At 41.4% G+C, this 13,949-nt stretch overlaps 1 protein-coding gene and 1 long non-coding RNA gene across 2 annotated transcripts in view; one reads left to right on the top strand and one right to left on the bottom strand.

Moving 5' to 3' along the window:
* Positions 1-13,029, top strand: part of LOC121179182 (plexin-A2-like) — a 57,190-nt gene extending 44,161 nt beyond the window's left edge. Inside the window, exons 19-31 of the mRNA XM_041033860.1 lie at positions 440-674; positions 1,183-1,325; positions 2,446-2,714; positions 4,402-4,468; positions 4,861-5,007; positions 6,202-6,361; positions 7,167-7,270; positions 8,650-8,746; positions 9,532-9,731; positions 9,940-10,109; positions 10,555-10,767; positions 11,281-11,431; positions 12,934-13,029. Of these exons, the coding sequence (XP_040889794.1) occupies positions 440-674; positions 1,183-1,325; positions 2,446-2,714; positions 4,402-4,468; positions 4,861-5,007; positions 6,202-6,361; positions 7,167-7,270; positions 8,650-8,746; positions 9,532-9,731; positions 9,940-10,109; positions 10,555-10,767; positions 11,281-11,431; positions 12,934-13,029 (2,052 nt within the window). The remainder of the gene's footprint in view (positions 1-439; positions 675-1,182; positions 1,326-2,445; positions 2,715-4,401; positions 4,469-4,860; positions 5,008-6,201; positions 6,362-7,166; positions 7,271-8,649; positions 8,747-9,531; positions 9,732-9,939; positions 10,110-10,554; positions 10,768-11,280; positions 11,432-12,933) is intronic.
* LOC121179184 overlaps positions 1-13,949 on the bottom strand; it is a 107,926-nt gene that overhangs the window by 65,412 nt on the left and 28,565 nt on the right. The window contains exon 2 of the long non-coding RNA XR_005893854.1: positions 8,637-8,753. This is a non-coding gene — a long non-coding RNA (uncharacterized LOC121179184). The remainder of the gene's footprint in view (positions 1-8,636; positions 8,754-13,949) is intronic.

Below are 13,949 nucleotides of genomic sequence, written 5' to 3'. Positions count from 1 at the left end.
CATTTTCTGCCTATCTGGTGGTTTTCTGTCTGTCTGTGCATCTGATTTGCTGTCTGCATGGATGTGGGTCACTGTCTGTGGGTCAGTGTTTGTCTGTACGTCACTGTGTTTGTGGGTCACCGACAGGCTTTCAGTTAGTCGCTGGCTTTCTGTCATTGTCTGTCACTCATGGTCTGGTAGATTACAGCACATTAACCCCCATTACCCCCCAGAATTATTGACAGGCACTCTTGCAAATAATGAGGGAAGAGCTGTAAAAACAAAACTAAGCTGGTGTGCCTGAAACTTGTTTTATTCAAAGGCAAAGGCAAAACCCCCCATATCTCCTTTTTGGTTGCCAGTTTAATTCGTCATCTATAATGTTTTGATGTTGCATTATTTGAGCATTTTCAACAGTGTTTTGAAGTCCTGTGCTTGAACCTGTATTTTTATTATCCAGGTCCAAGTAGGAGGACTCCACATCTCCCCAGGAGAGGTTCACATTCGGTCCGACAGCCTGCTCACCCTCCCTGCCATCTTTAGCATCACAGCTGGAGGAGGGCTGCTCCTCATCATCGTCATTATAGTCCTACTGGCCTACAGACGAAAGTCACACGAGAACGACCTCACTCTGAAGCGTCTGCAGATGCAGATGGACAATCTGGAGTCCCGAGTGGCTCTGGAGTGCAAGGAGGGTGAGTGAGGCTAAGTCATGTTGGCTGCAACTCACACTCCAAAACAACATCTGATTTGTAGTTGCATTATAGCGCCATCTGTTGAGAACTGATGTTCTGACTCATGAGCCTAGTGGCTTGGTTTACTAAATGATTTGTTTGAATAAGGGTTTATTTACCTTTCTGAACTGGCTGGGGAATAACTGACAGGCTAGCTGAATAGTCATTTATGATAAGAAGCTATGGGTATGTAATTTTAAAGCTAAAAGTTTGTTCACTTTTTAAATTTTTGCAAACACTGGGCCAAAATACCTGTCAAACCAAAACCCCAGTAAAAGTTATAATTAAAACCCATTGTTAAATATATAGTGTGAACCATAACTCTTACAGACAAGCAGGGTTCCAAAAACGTTAGGTTGTTCTCTTCAAACTATGGCTTTTTGAGAATATATTTTCTGAACTGAAAGATCAAAGATCATGTTCCAAAATGTTTATCAAAATATTTAACGCGCCCCTCTGTCATATGCAGCCTTTGCAGAACTCCAGACAGATATCAACGAGTTAACCAGTGATCTGGACAGAGCTGGCATCCCCTACCTGGACTATCGCACTTATGCCATGAGGGTTCTCTTCCCCGGCATCGACGATCACCCTGTGCTGAGAGAGCTGGAGGTGAGGGGCCCCTGAAGCGGGGCTGAACTACTTGAATCCAGTTTCAGCTATTTTGCTGTCGTCTTGACCTTCGGGCTCCAGTATACTCCAAAACTAAATTGATTTTGGCTTGTTGGCGAGTGCTGTCAAACTGCTTTCAAACTGAACAGTGTGAGCAAATGTCAGTCCACTCACTACGGTTTGAGGTCTGTTTGTTTAATGGTGTCCACACCAGCTGAGGTTTGCAAGCAGGTTTTGCTGCCTCTCTCAGTGCCGTAGTCGTGCACCTATATTCAGTCAAACTTTTCTTGGTCTGGGTCGTTGTATTTTGGCTCAACTTAAACACAAAAAGTTTCCAAGATTTCCAACTCATTTTCTACACCTGATCCCATATAGTTTACTTTTCTCTATGGAACCACAATGTTATAGTGGTCAAATGCTTATGTATTCATTTGCCAAAACCCTATACACTAAACAGTTAGATGTTGAGCGAACCAGCAGAGGTCCTGCAAATCTACTTCTCAGCTGAATATAAAGACAGTATCTACAAGTTATTATTTAAGACAAGTGTGTTCACTGCCTATTTTGTTTCAGTCTTGAAGACATTTTCTTCTGCTGTGGGTCTTGATCCTTAAGGACCTCATCTCTTCTCAGACTCAGGAGAACTTGGTGTTAAAATCTACTTTGATTGCTTTTATTATTGTCTTGACTTTAAAGGTTTAAATCTGAAGCACCTAATTTTGAAGACTCTCTGATGACTTTTTACTATTAGTGGAACAACTTGTCACAAACTCAAGGTCAAAATTGGTTTGGCGTTGCCAGCGATAGTTGGTTTAATCAAGGCATTATTATGGTCAGAGTGATTTCAAAAGATCTCTGTTCAAAAGGGCCTTTGATTGCATTTTAAAAATCCCGACTTTTACATCGAAGTTCATTTTTCGCGTCACTGCTACTGGGGGAAGTTTGCAGCCACATCAGTGGTTCTGTTTTGGACACAGGTGGTTTATGAGACTTTTTGTGTATATTTCATTACATTTTCGTTTTCCCCCACCTATGTTGTGACTTTTCTTATCCTTGAGTGAGTATTATCTAATGAGCGTGTGCGCCTTTGTGTGTGTGCAAAAACGCGTGATGCGTGTAGGTGCCGGGGAGCGGACAAGCAAATGTGGAGAAAGCCTTGAAGCAGTTTGCTCAGCTGGTGAATAACAAGGTTTTCCTGCTGACATTCATCCGTACACTGGAGCTGCAGCGCTCTTTCTCCATGCGTGACCGCGGTTACGTCGCCTCGCTCATCATGACCGCACTGCAGGGACGGCTGGAGTACGCTACAGACATCCTCAAACACCTGCTCTCAGACCTTATAGAACGCAACCTGGAGAGCAAAAACCACCCCAAACTACTCCTGCGCAGGTAAACCAAGCAATTAACTGTCTGAAAGATTCTTTACAAAAAGCTGGTTATATACTTTTGGAAAAAAGAAAGAAAGAAAAGAAACTCAACCAAGGATTTAATTTATTTCCTGTTCTTTACAAAATGTGATAATGCTTGTCTTTCTGGAATAGCGTGTGTCATTTTGTTCAGCTGAATATCTTCCTTTGAAAATAAACTTTATATAGAGCTGTAAAAATGGGGTTAGGCAATGGCTGTAGCTCAGCAATACTTGAAAAGAAGAAGGAGAAATAAATTTCCCTTATATGAAGATATCACCATTTTTTTTTAACAACACTCCTGAAAGCTTTAAAGTTAAGCGTATTATAGGTAAGAAGTTTAAAAACTCCACCATAAAATAGTTCCACTTTTAAGGACAAATCATGTATACGGTTCAAACACTGCCTTGTGAATTTCAGGAACCAAAATTTTAACTAGGTGGCTTTGTGTCACAAATCTGACCAGTTCTAATCTTATTTTCTAATCTAATCTAATCTTAACTTTTGGCACAGATAATTCCTTAGTGCATTGTTTTTTCGAGCCCAGTTACCGCACTTCTGATGGATGAGTAACTAGGCCAGCGAAGGAGAGCCCACTTCTGTTCAGCTTTGTTTTGTGCAGCGGCGTGAAACAGCCGTTACGAGTGTGAGAATCAGGGTGCCTGAGCAGACAGGTGAAAGACAGGAGGAGTAAAAGTGATAGAGAGTGGGAGAGACCAGCAGAGGAAGAGAACCTAATGGGGAAGAGTGAGTGCAGCGGTGGCAGAGCTGTTGTCAGTCTGACTTATCTTCTGTGTGCCACTCATGAAACATTCAGCTGTAGCTCACGTTTCTTTCCCCGTCACCTCTCCTCCCTTCTCTCGTCTCTCTCTCCCTCTCTCCTCCACCTCTGGTTATCTGCTGATTGTTTTCCCAGTGCTGAGACTGGCGTACTGAATGTTTCATGAGGTTTTTTTTTCTTTTTTTTTTTTTCTTTTTTTCTAAAAAGTGGGCTCTCTCAATTTGAAGCACACTCATTAAATATAAGGATGAGTTCGCATGGGAGCCAGTACAACAAGAACTTGTTAGCCCAAACATGCTGCTCGTGCGGAAACACTCTAAAATTTAATAGGATGCCGTCAACAGTGGAGTCCGGACAAGTTAGGGCTGAAATAAAGGTAAGGACAGAAAAGGAGTGACAGAGGGACAGCAGGTTAGGGAGAGAGACTGGCTGGCTATAACGCTGCAGGCTTTGTATTAGTGTCAGATTAAAAAAGGGCTTATATGCCCTTTTAAAGGTACTGTTACATGACTGAAAGGATTTACTACAGTAAATCATGAAATCTTCCCATCTGTACTCACATTAAAGTAGCTAAGTGCAGACACAGCAATGAAGAGACAGAGTGAAAGGACTTGAAAGTGGACCTGCACATCCTGCACATTTATGTCATGACCCAAATATGTTGTGCACCAGCAGCACTTAACTACAGCACAGCCGAGTATGTGTCTCTTGAGATTGAGCAGCTGAGTAGAGATGTAATTCCCTGTAAACTCTCCATGTCATGTTTTTTCGGCTCCAACAATATCAGGCTCTTCTACGTCTTAAATTATAAAAGAATAATCAGAGCACCCCGGCTCTCTGTGGGATGTCTCTTGCTAACAAATGACTGTGCTTTCCTCTTGTCTTGCAGAACAGAGTCGGTGGCAGAGAAGATGCTGACAAATTGGTTTGCCTTCTTGCTTCACAAATTTCTCAAGGTAAAACAAAATCTTCCTCACGCCTTATCGCTACAGGTGTCGATGTGATATACTCTGACGATGCTTCTTAAAATTGTTAGCATTGATTTAGAAAGAGACCGCTGTGCATGTATTTTCTGCAGCTGTGATTTTAACTTTCTGATATTGATGTCTTTTATGGACATTGTGGAGGGATAATGGTTACCTGTGGGGTCACTCATATCTGCAGCCTTGCAATTCAAAAGGAGAGAAAGCTCCATTTTATTATGTTTGATGTGTCACGCTCTAGTTCCTGAGTCTCATCGTCTGCGCTGATGAATACAGATCTTTCCTTCCCTCTACATCCTTCCTATGTCTTATTTTCCTTTCTCCCACCTTTCACTCTAATCCCTGGGTTCCCTTCCAAAACAAAGGAGTGTGCTGGCGAGCCTCTCTTCATGCTGTTCTGTGCCATCAAACAGCAAATGGAGAAGGGACCCATAGACTCCATCACTGGAGAAGCCCGCTATTCCCTCAGCGAGGACAAGCTCATTCGACAGCAGATTGAATACAAGACGCTGGTGAGTCATTAAGACGTTAATAAAGACAGAAAAAAATAAAGTTCAAATTTTTTGTCTGTATTCATTTTTGTACATCTTGTGGCAAAGTGCCTCGACTGATCCACAGAAATCTGGCATGTGTCAAGGCTGTGTGGCTGTAATTTTATGAGTCCTCTGAATGTTTGGATGGTGTAAATAACATGACAGCAGTGGGTAAATAATCTTGCATAGCTAGATGTTCATCTCATCAAGTTCTGCGAGATTCTAGGCAAAAATATTTAGAAACAAACTGAGAAAATTAGACCTTGGAGTTGATGCAGCCGCTCAATTATCTGTGAGTTTAACGCCTACTCCGGCTTCATTTTCTCATTTTCGTAAACATTAATGCGTTCATCTTATTCACTGCGCTCCATGTCACCGCTAACTCCCACTGCTGCAGTGGGCGGGAGGGCATGATATACAAAGGGGTTCATACTATCACGGCAAAATCATCTATGAACAAACATCACCAATAATCAGAGGGAGTTTCTAGTGTGGAGACAAGGATGTGACCCCTCACTGGCTTTTGTCCACTTTCTTCTGTACACATACAATTTGAGGTTTAATGTCGGGAGCCAGACATCAAACCACCAACCCTACAATTAACAGCTGACCTGCTTGACTACCTGAGCTCCCACCCATACTGTAATTGTATGGATTATAAGTTAAAAAGCTGCCTTGGCTCTTTTCTATCACACTTTTTGCTTTAAGTTAAAGAAATCAGTGGAAAAATCATTAAAAAGATTGAAGACACTTACATTTTTACTGATGAATATAATCAATAACACTGAGGTGTCAGAATTCTGGCTAGTGTATGCTAATCAGTGAAGAGTATGAAATGTGTGTGAGGTTAGGGTTCCTCCACCAGCCCATCAGGATAACTTCCCCCTCAGGCTTTAGCTCCAAAGCAGAGCCAGCCGGCAACAGGATGACACCTCTCTGATCGCCATGTCAGAGAGTCTGTGTCTCATTACTTGTTTAATGCCCCTGCTAGAGCTGCACAGCCACATCCTGAAGGTGTGAAATTACATTTCTGGCCAAGATACTCTCCACCAGGACAGTTTGGTGAGCAGTAGGTAATGAAAGGACTTTCCTAGCAAGCAACACCTCTCTCTCTCTGTCTTTTTTTCTTTACTCCCACCTACCCCCCCCGCCCCCCTCATACTGTATCTCCAGACGCTGAGCTGTGTGAACCCAGACAATGAGAACAGTCCAGAAATCCCAGTCAAGGTGCTCAACTGTGACACCATTACCCAGGTAAAGGAGAAGATCCTGGATGCGGTGTACAAGAACATGCCCTACTCACAGCGACCACGAGCTGCAGACATGGATCTAGGTGAGACTTTGCTGGGTGGAATCATACTGTGTAAAACTAACTGTTTAGTTCTACTCATATTATACAGTCTGAGATAAAACAGTGAAAATTTACCACGGCACATGATCTGTTGGAATAATGACAGGGGAAAAAATACTGTAGAGAGTGGGCAGTGTCAGGGGATGTTTCACTGAAGATGTATGACATCAACAAAGGGCTCAACATCAATTTCTGGAAGACAACCCCCTCCCCATACCTGTTTACAGCCCTAATCAGAGCAACACTCTCCAACACTGACGTTAAACCTTACTGACAGCGCACCTACACTTAGGCTTAAGCCCACAACATGTCATCCAATAGTGAATGACTCGGCACAAATCCAGCTGACATGCACCTTCAAAGGGAGTAAATAAGATGCCTTGTAGGTAGAGGCTGATATTGCTTTGGGTCTGTAGTTTTATACCTTAAGGGGCTTTTACAGGTTAGGAATTTGGAGAGGATCAGTTTCTCCTTGTTGCTTTGGGCAGCTTAAATCCCCGTTAAGACACTGTGTCATTTGTGGTTTGTTCGCAGACACACAATCGCATTAATTGTCAAGTAGAAATGTACGGGAAGTTGTCTCAGTGACATTGAGCTACTACGCTTGACATCTTACAGAGCTGCAAAGAAAACACACGGACGACATGACCTCACCATCAGCACAAAAGGGACAGTGCGAGACAAACGATGGACATTAGACAATATGTAACTGTCAGGCACTTGGCGTACAAACATTTCCCAAAATGCCATGTGTCACACATTCACCAGTGATGTCATTTTCCTACAGAGTGGCGGCAGGGCAGAACAGCTCGTGTGGTCCTCCAGGATGAGGACATCACCACTAAAATAGAAAGCGACTGGAAGAGACTCAACACGCTCATGCACTACCAGGTCTGTTAAAAACGAATACTTAATCTACGGATTTGTTTTCTTGATCGACTATTTACAACGCCAGAAAACTGTGAGAAAAATGTTCATTCTCAAATTGCTCAGAAAAAAAGACAAAAGCAAGAAATGAGTACTTTTGTAAAGTTGGCACCAGGAAATGTTTGGCATGTTAGTTCTACTAGTAAATATGAATTTAATGCAACTAGTAAATAATCAAAGTATCAGCAGTTTATCATCCTCTGTCAAACTGCTAGTCATTTCAGCTTTAATTGATACGGCGTCTAAAATGCTGTTGGACTCTTACACCTGCAAAGCATAAATCTCTTTTCAACCTTTTTCTAAATCTGCTATTATCCAGTTGCTCAAGGGCGTCACAGCAAATACTGTTGATGAGGGACGGAGATTACTCATTCATATTCATATCACTCACCCCTGCCAACATTTTTTCCCAACCTCCCAGTCACAAGCACGCTTAGTCAACCGAACATGCATTCATGCTGCTGTGTCTCTTACAACATCTTTTTTTTTTTCAGCTCATTAATACGACTACACAGGTCACCAACCTCAAATTAGTCATCCTGTTCCTTTGTCAGTCAGGTTTCTCTCTACAGCCAAAATTTTAGGATACTTGTTCAAAGGAAGAAAGAAATAAAGACAAAGGATATCTGCATTTTCTGCACTAAAAGCAGGTTTTGACAAGAGAGGGATGTACACCCTCGTATCTGTGAAGGAGATAAACAGTTTTGCTCTTTCATTTTTAATTTCTCTGCCAGGTGTGGAAATATGTGTTTGGTGTCTACGCTGGATTTGTATTATCTACATTTGTAGCTCATGCAGAACAGCCTGGTGAATTTTGCTCACACTGCAGATGACCCCGCATCGTCTACCAAGCAGTATGCCAACAGTATACAACATTTACCTGGAATTACTGCACAGGCAAACTGTAGGACCAGTGCTTGCAACAATAAAACTGTGCTTAGTAACTTGGTAACTGAAAAACACACACTTCTTTCTCCTACAAGTAGTTCAAGGCTCTCCCCCACAGCAAGGCAATGTCAAGTTTTAGCAGGGCCAAGGATGCTTGATAGGTTTCATTTATATCAGAAATTAAGAATTCATTTAGCTGCACTGAAACTGTTTCTGTTAGTGAAGTCACTAAATCTTGAATGTTTTACCTGAAGTGAAGTTCATTGTGAGTCTTGTGACTGAACTGCCCACGGCAGATATTCAAAACCTCTGAATTAGATTTTAATAAATACCCGGTCCTTGGATTTCAATCTCAAACAATTTTTTTTAAAATTCCAGCTATGATTACTTGTAACCATCAGGTGCAACGTAGAAATTCATAAAAATAATATGCGGGCTTTACCTTTGTCTCCCAGGTGTCTGAGCGCTGTGTAGTGGCCTTGGTGCCCAAGCAGATGTCCTCTTTCAACATTCCTTCCTCAGCCAGCTTCCCACGCAGCATCAGCAGATACGGTCAGTACTGTTTAAGAAACACAAATGCTTAATATTCACCCAACATACAGCAGTGTTGCACCATCTGTTGCTGTTACTCATCAGTCCATTATAGAGCACATTATCCCACACGGTTATATAGCACGTGAAACGAACAGATCCAACATGAGTTTCAAAAATATTCAACATTCAAGACTAATTCTGTCTATAACATTAGGTTGCCACGTCTATGTTTAGACAAGCAGATCAAATATGTATTATTTCAAATGATCCTCTACGTGGTGCATGTTTATGTTCTATAAGGGACATGAAATACAGTCTTGTCACTTTAGATTCATATGTATTACATCCCCAGGTGATCTTAAAGGTGATTCAAATTACACGAAACGACGACTCACACCGATCTTTCACATTAGGTTCAAATGTTGTCTTTAAAAAAACAAGACACATATGTGGAATCACACAGGAAAACAAGAAGAAGAGCAGAAAAAAAAAACAAAGACACATAATGAGAGAAAGCGAGGACCAGAGCCTGGACATGCATGCCTCTAGTGAATGCATGTCTGTATCATTACTATGACAACCAGTGAAATGATGACAGCAAATAATTACACAGTCTAAACACACACATCCAACCTGCCCACTTGCATATTACAAAGATGAGAGTCTTCCTTAAATTCAGAGAATTGAATTTGAAAAAGAAATGTGACTTTCTCTCCATTTGAGAAGGACTTTTTGTTTTACAAACTTCATTTAGAACATTTTGGAATATTTATTTATTTTATATCTCAAATTTGACCACCTAGGTGTGGACGTACCCTTCCGCTCCACACCCACCAGCCCCGACAGCCCCCACTCCCGTGTGCCCATGCTGACCCCTGACCTGGAGAGCGGGGTCAAAGTTTGGCACTTAGTCAAGAACCACGACCACGGGGACCAGAAAGAGGGAGAACGCGGCAGCAAGATGGTGTCGGAGATCTACCTGACGAGGCTACTAGCAACAAAGGTGCGATATATAGCCTGCAGTGTATTGTAGCAACGATATATTGGAGTAACATAATGGAAGACTTAGAGTTAGATTTAATAATAGTTTTGGGCACTCTGTACTTGTGATTAAGGTGAAGGTTTGAGGCAGTTATGAAACACTTAAATCTGTTGTAAACACTGAAAGTAGAAGAACTATGAGTCTTAAATTCATATGCTGTTTTCTACAGGGCACGCTGCAGAAGTTTGTGGATGACCTGTTTGAGACTCTGTTCAGCACAGTGTGTCGGGGCACCGCCCTGCCTCTTGCAATCAAATACATGTTTGACTTTCTGGACGAGCAGGCTGACAGACACGGCATCCATGACATGGATGTTCGCCACACGTGGAAGAGCAACTGGTGAGAGGGATTTCTGGCACAGGGCTGTGGCTTATTTATATGCCAAGAGACCTTATCGCCCCAAGTTTGTTTTAGCTTGTTTGCAATGGCTTCCAGTAGAATTCAAAATGTATTTTTAGATTTTACTCGTCACTGACAGAGCAGTCAACGCTCAGCCCTCAGTGCACAATTCTTAACTATTAAGCCTTATATGTTTTACTGGGCTTTCCTATTTTATCTTATTCTCTTGTGTTTCATATTGTTTCAGCTACTATATAGTCTAGTTTTTAAAGCTAGAATTTTTTAAAAATCTTTTTAACTGCATCTGCAGTTTGTTCTCATAGCTGAGTGAATAAGTCAGTAAATGCAAACCGTAAGTGGACATTTTGTACACATTCATTAAATGATGTCTTTTTGTCTTGCATTGTCTAAATCATTTCTCTCTGCCTTTTTTCAATATCTGCAGCCTGCCACTGCGTTTCTGGGTAAATGTGATCAAGAATCCCCAGTTTGTGTTTGACATCCATAAAAGCAGCATCACGGACGCCTGTCTCTCTGTGGTGGCCCAAACCTTTATGGACTCTTGCTCAACGTCTGAACACCGTCTGGGCAAAGACTCACCCTCCACCAAACTACTCTATGCCAAGGACATACCGCATTACAAAAGTTGGGTAGAAAGGTGTGTATGTGCACACATGCAAAGACACGGAGTACCTGGTTTAGTGCAACAGATCTCCCTGCTAACGCAATGTTCACATTCGCAAATATGGACTCTTCAAATACAGATGTGACTTCATAAAGTTATGAATCCAAATCATGATCTGTTTTAATGGAATTAACCATGAGCACAACGAGGTTAGGACAGAGAGAATGAATACGGCATGTAGCCAAGTGAATGTCTTCATAAGTATAGTCATATGAGTCTGTGTGTCTGTCTTAAAAAAAACAAAAAAAAAAAAACAAAGGGTGCAGGTGTGTGTTGAAGGCACTGGGAGCATTACTAAATGACTGAACCTGTGAGTGACACATTTCCTTATCTTCCTGCCAAAACACCTCTGATTTACTGACGCCTTTAAGAGTGGATATTCTTTGACTTTTCACAACAACAGACTGAATCCAAGTGAAGAGAAAAGCTCTCTGGTATGCACGGCTGTGCCCTTGACACTGACTGTGTGTGCGTGTCTCCTCTCAGGTACTATGCTGACATCAACCGCCTGCCTGCCATCAGTGATCAGGATATGAATGCCTATCTGGCTGAACAGGCTCGCCTTCACTCCAGCGAGTTCAATGTGCTCAGTGCCCTCCATGAGATCTACACTTACGTCAGCAAGTACAGCCAAGAGGTGAGGCCCAGTCAACACACTGTAATGTGGAAATGTGCTGTAGAGGTCCTCCTGGTGTGGATGTTAAGGACTGAAGTCAGCTTTTTTTTTTTTTTTTTTTTTTTTTTTTAATTTATATTAAAGCAGCTATAATCAATATTGTTATATTAACAACATCAAATGACTATGAAATGTAAATCTGTCCCTCATAGTGATTAATCCAGCTCTGCAGTTCTCCACAGCTCATAGCATTTTAACGTCTTTGCATCTCGTTGTTTTGCGTTCACGGCTCACACCTTTACTGTTTTGGTTCACTCTCGCTGCTCTCATAGTGTCATTTCTAGCCACAGCAAGAAGTTGTTTTGAGTGAAAAGCTGTGATAAATCCACTGGACACTATCTGCTGGGCACCAAACAGCAGACAGACAAATTTATTCACCAGCTGGTGAACATATTGGAGTGTTTAGCAGCTAAAGAGGCAGATATTTCCCTTGACAGTTGACATAGAGGTTGAGGTAAAAGGAGAGTGAATATTGGAATTAAATTCATCAAATCATTTCAATTTGATCGATTTGCCTCAACTTATTTTGTTTGTTTATTAGTTTGTTTTTCTTTGTAATGTCTTGGTTTGGCTTGGTTTTGTTTTTCCAACTAAAAATACGGTGAGTGGGTCGTGGGCAGGATGTGAGCACTTCCAGCTGGTCTGTTGGGCTTGGTTTCTTTGGGGGGGGGGATCACAAGAAATGTTCTTTATGTGTTTACTTATCTGTGAAAAAAAATTGGTGGGTGGACGCAAACATAACTGAATGCAGCTGTTGTTCTGTGTCTGCCATGTTTGGATAGGCGACTGTTTGCTAACAATTTCACCATTATCCTTCAATCTTGTCAGCTTTTTGCACTGCCCCCAAGTGGCCAATAATATCAATTAATGCAGGTTTAAGTGATTACAGATTCTGTTAAAATTGATGATTATTTTAATTTCTGATGTGTACACTGATTTTCCAATTAATTATTTTTTTTCTATAAATTTACAGAAAATACTGAAAAATGCCCATGAATATGTCCTAAAGCCCAAGGTGGTGTCCTCAAATTGCTTGTATAGTCAGCCACTGGTCCAAAACCCAAAGATATTTTGATATTTGACAATGATAGAAAACTGAGAAAAGCAATAAACTCAGCCAGCTGAGAGGCTGGAACTGGTGAACGTTTGGCTTCTCTTGCTTGATAAGGTTTAGTTATGACTGAGTTACACAACAGATTTTTTTTTGCTAATATTTTTAGATATTTATTGAATTCTGATTAATCAGATCAGTGATGATTAATTTAAATTAATCTGCAAGAATAATTTAGAAACTACCTTTTATAGTGGAAACTATTGATGTTATAGATCTGTTGTGTATTTGTTTGATTCATAATGTATGTGTGCATACTTGTAGGACTCCTGTAGCCGACCAATGATATGCCTCATGTCCTTGGTTTCAGTGTTTGTGCCCATGTGTGTGTTTCTGTGTGTGTGTGTTTCAGATCATTGAAGCCCTGGAGCAGGATGAACAGGCCCAGAAGCAGAAGTTGGCATATAAAGTGGAGCAGATCATCACAGTCATGTCTACAGAGAGCTGAGACACACACATATGCCTACGTATATACATACATACACTACACACACACACAGAAACACGCGGTAACAGGAGGAGTTATAAACCCATCAGCAACACATGTGGCTCTCACATGCACACATGTACATGCACAGCGTGTGCACACATAGAGTCACACATAAACGCACATACAGCTGTATGCAGAGAAACTGCAGGTTCTATGGACCTACTGTATAAACAAACAATACACACACAAAGAGATACATGTACATGCAAACACACACATACAAATGTACAGACACAAACCACAACACACATCAAACAGCAGATTGTCCCAAAGCTCGAATTTTGAATCCAATGTCATCGTTTTTGCAGAAGAAACTCCCAAAAGGCATCCAACTTCTAAAACGCTCCTATAGAGAGAGAGGGAGAAAGGATTTGGGCCATCACGGTTTCTGAATTTGCTGCCAATTCTTTTCCGCTGGGTAACGGTTTGTCTTTGTAGTTGGTGCTTATACTAAATTTCATAAAACAGCACTTAATAAAGTATGACTCAACTTGAAAAGTGTCTGGAGGAGTTCAACAAAGACAGGAGCCAATTTAATGGGACAGCACATGTGGCGAGACAAGACACAAAGTACTTTTCATGTGACAAAGATGAAGGACGCTTACATATCACGGGCTTGGAGCGACATTGCCGTTTGGAGCCACTGGGAACAGCGATGTGTATCTTTGTGCTGTTAAGCCTTTTCCTATTGCCTTTTAAAGGCTTAAAAAATAGAGAACACGAAAGACTCTGGCGTCATTACTTCTCATTTTTCCACTTGAAGCTCCCTGTCATAAGTTATTTTTTGTTTAATGAAGGTTTTCTAAATTACAACTCTGCTAGGGACAGAACTGACAAGGTGAGGGTCCATCTTAATAATCCAACACCATAAGGGCATT

The sequence above is a fragment of the Toxotes jaculatrix genome, chromosome 3, assembly GCF_017976425.1.
Source record: "Toxotes jaculatrix isolate fToxJac2 chromosome 3, fToxJac2.pri, whole genome shotgun sequence".
Lineage (NCBI taxonomy): Eukaryota > Metazoa > Chordata > Actinopteri > Toxotidae > Toxotes > Toxotes jaculatrix.
Note: the sequence above shows the minus strand (reverse complement) of the source record. Positions and strands in the feature narration are given on the sequence as shown.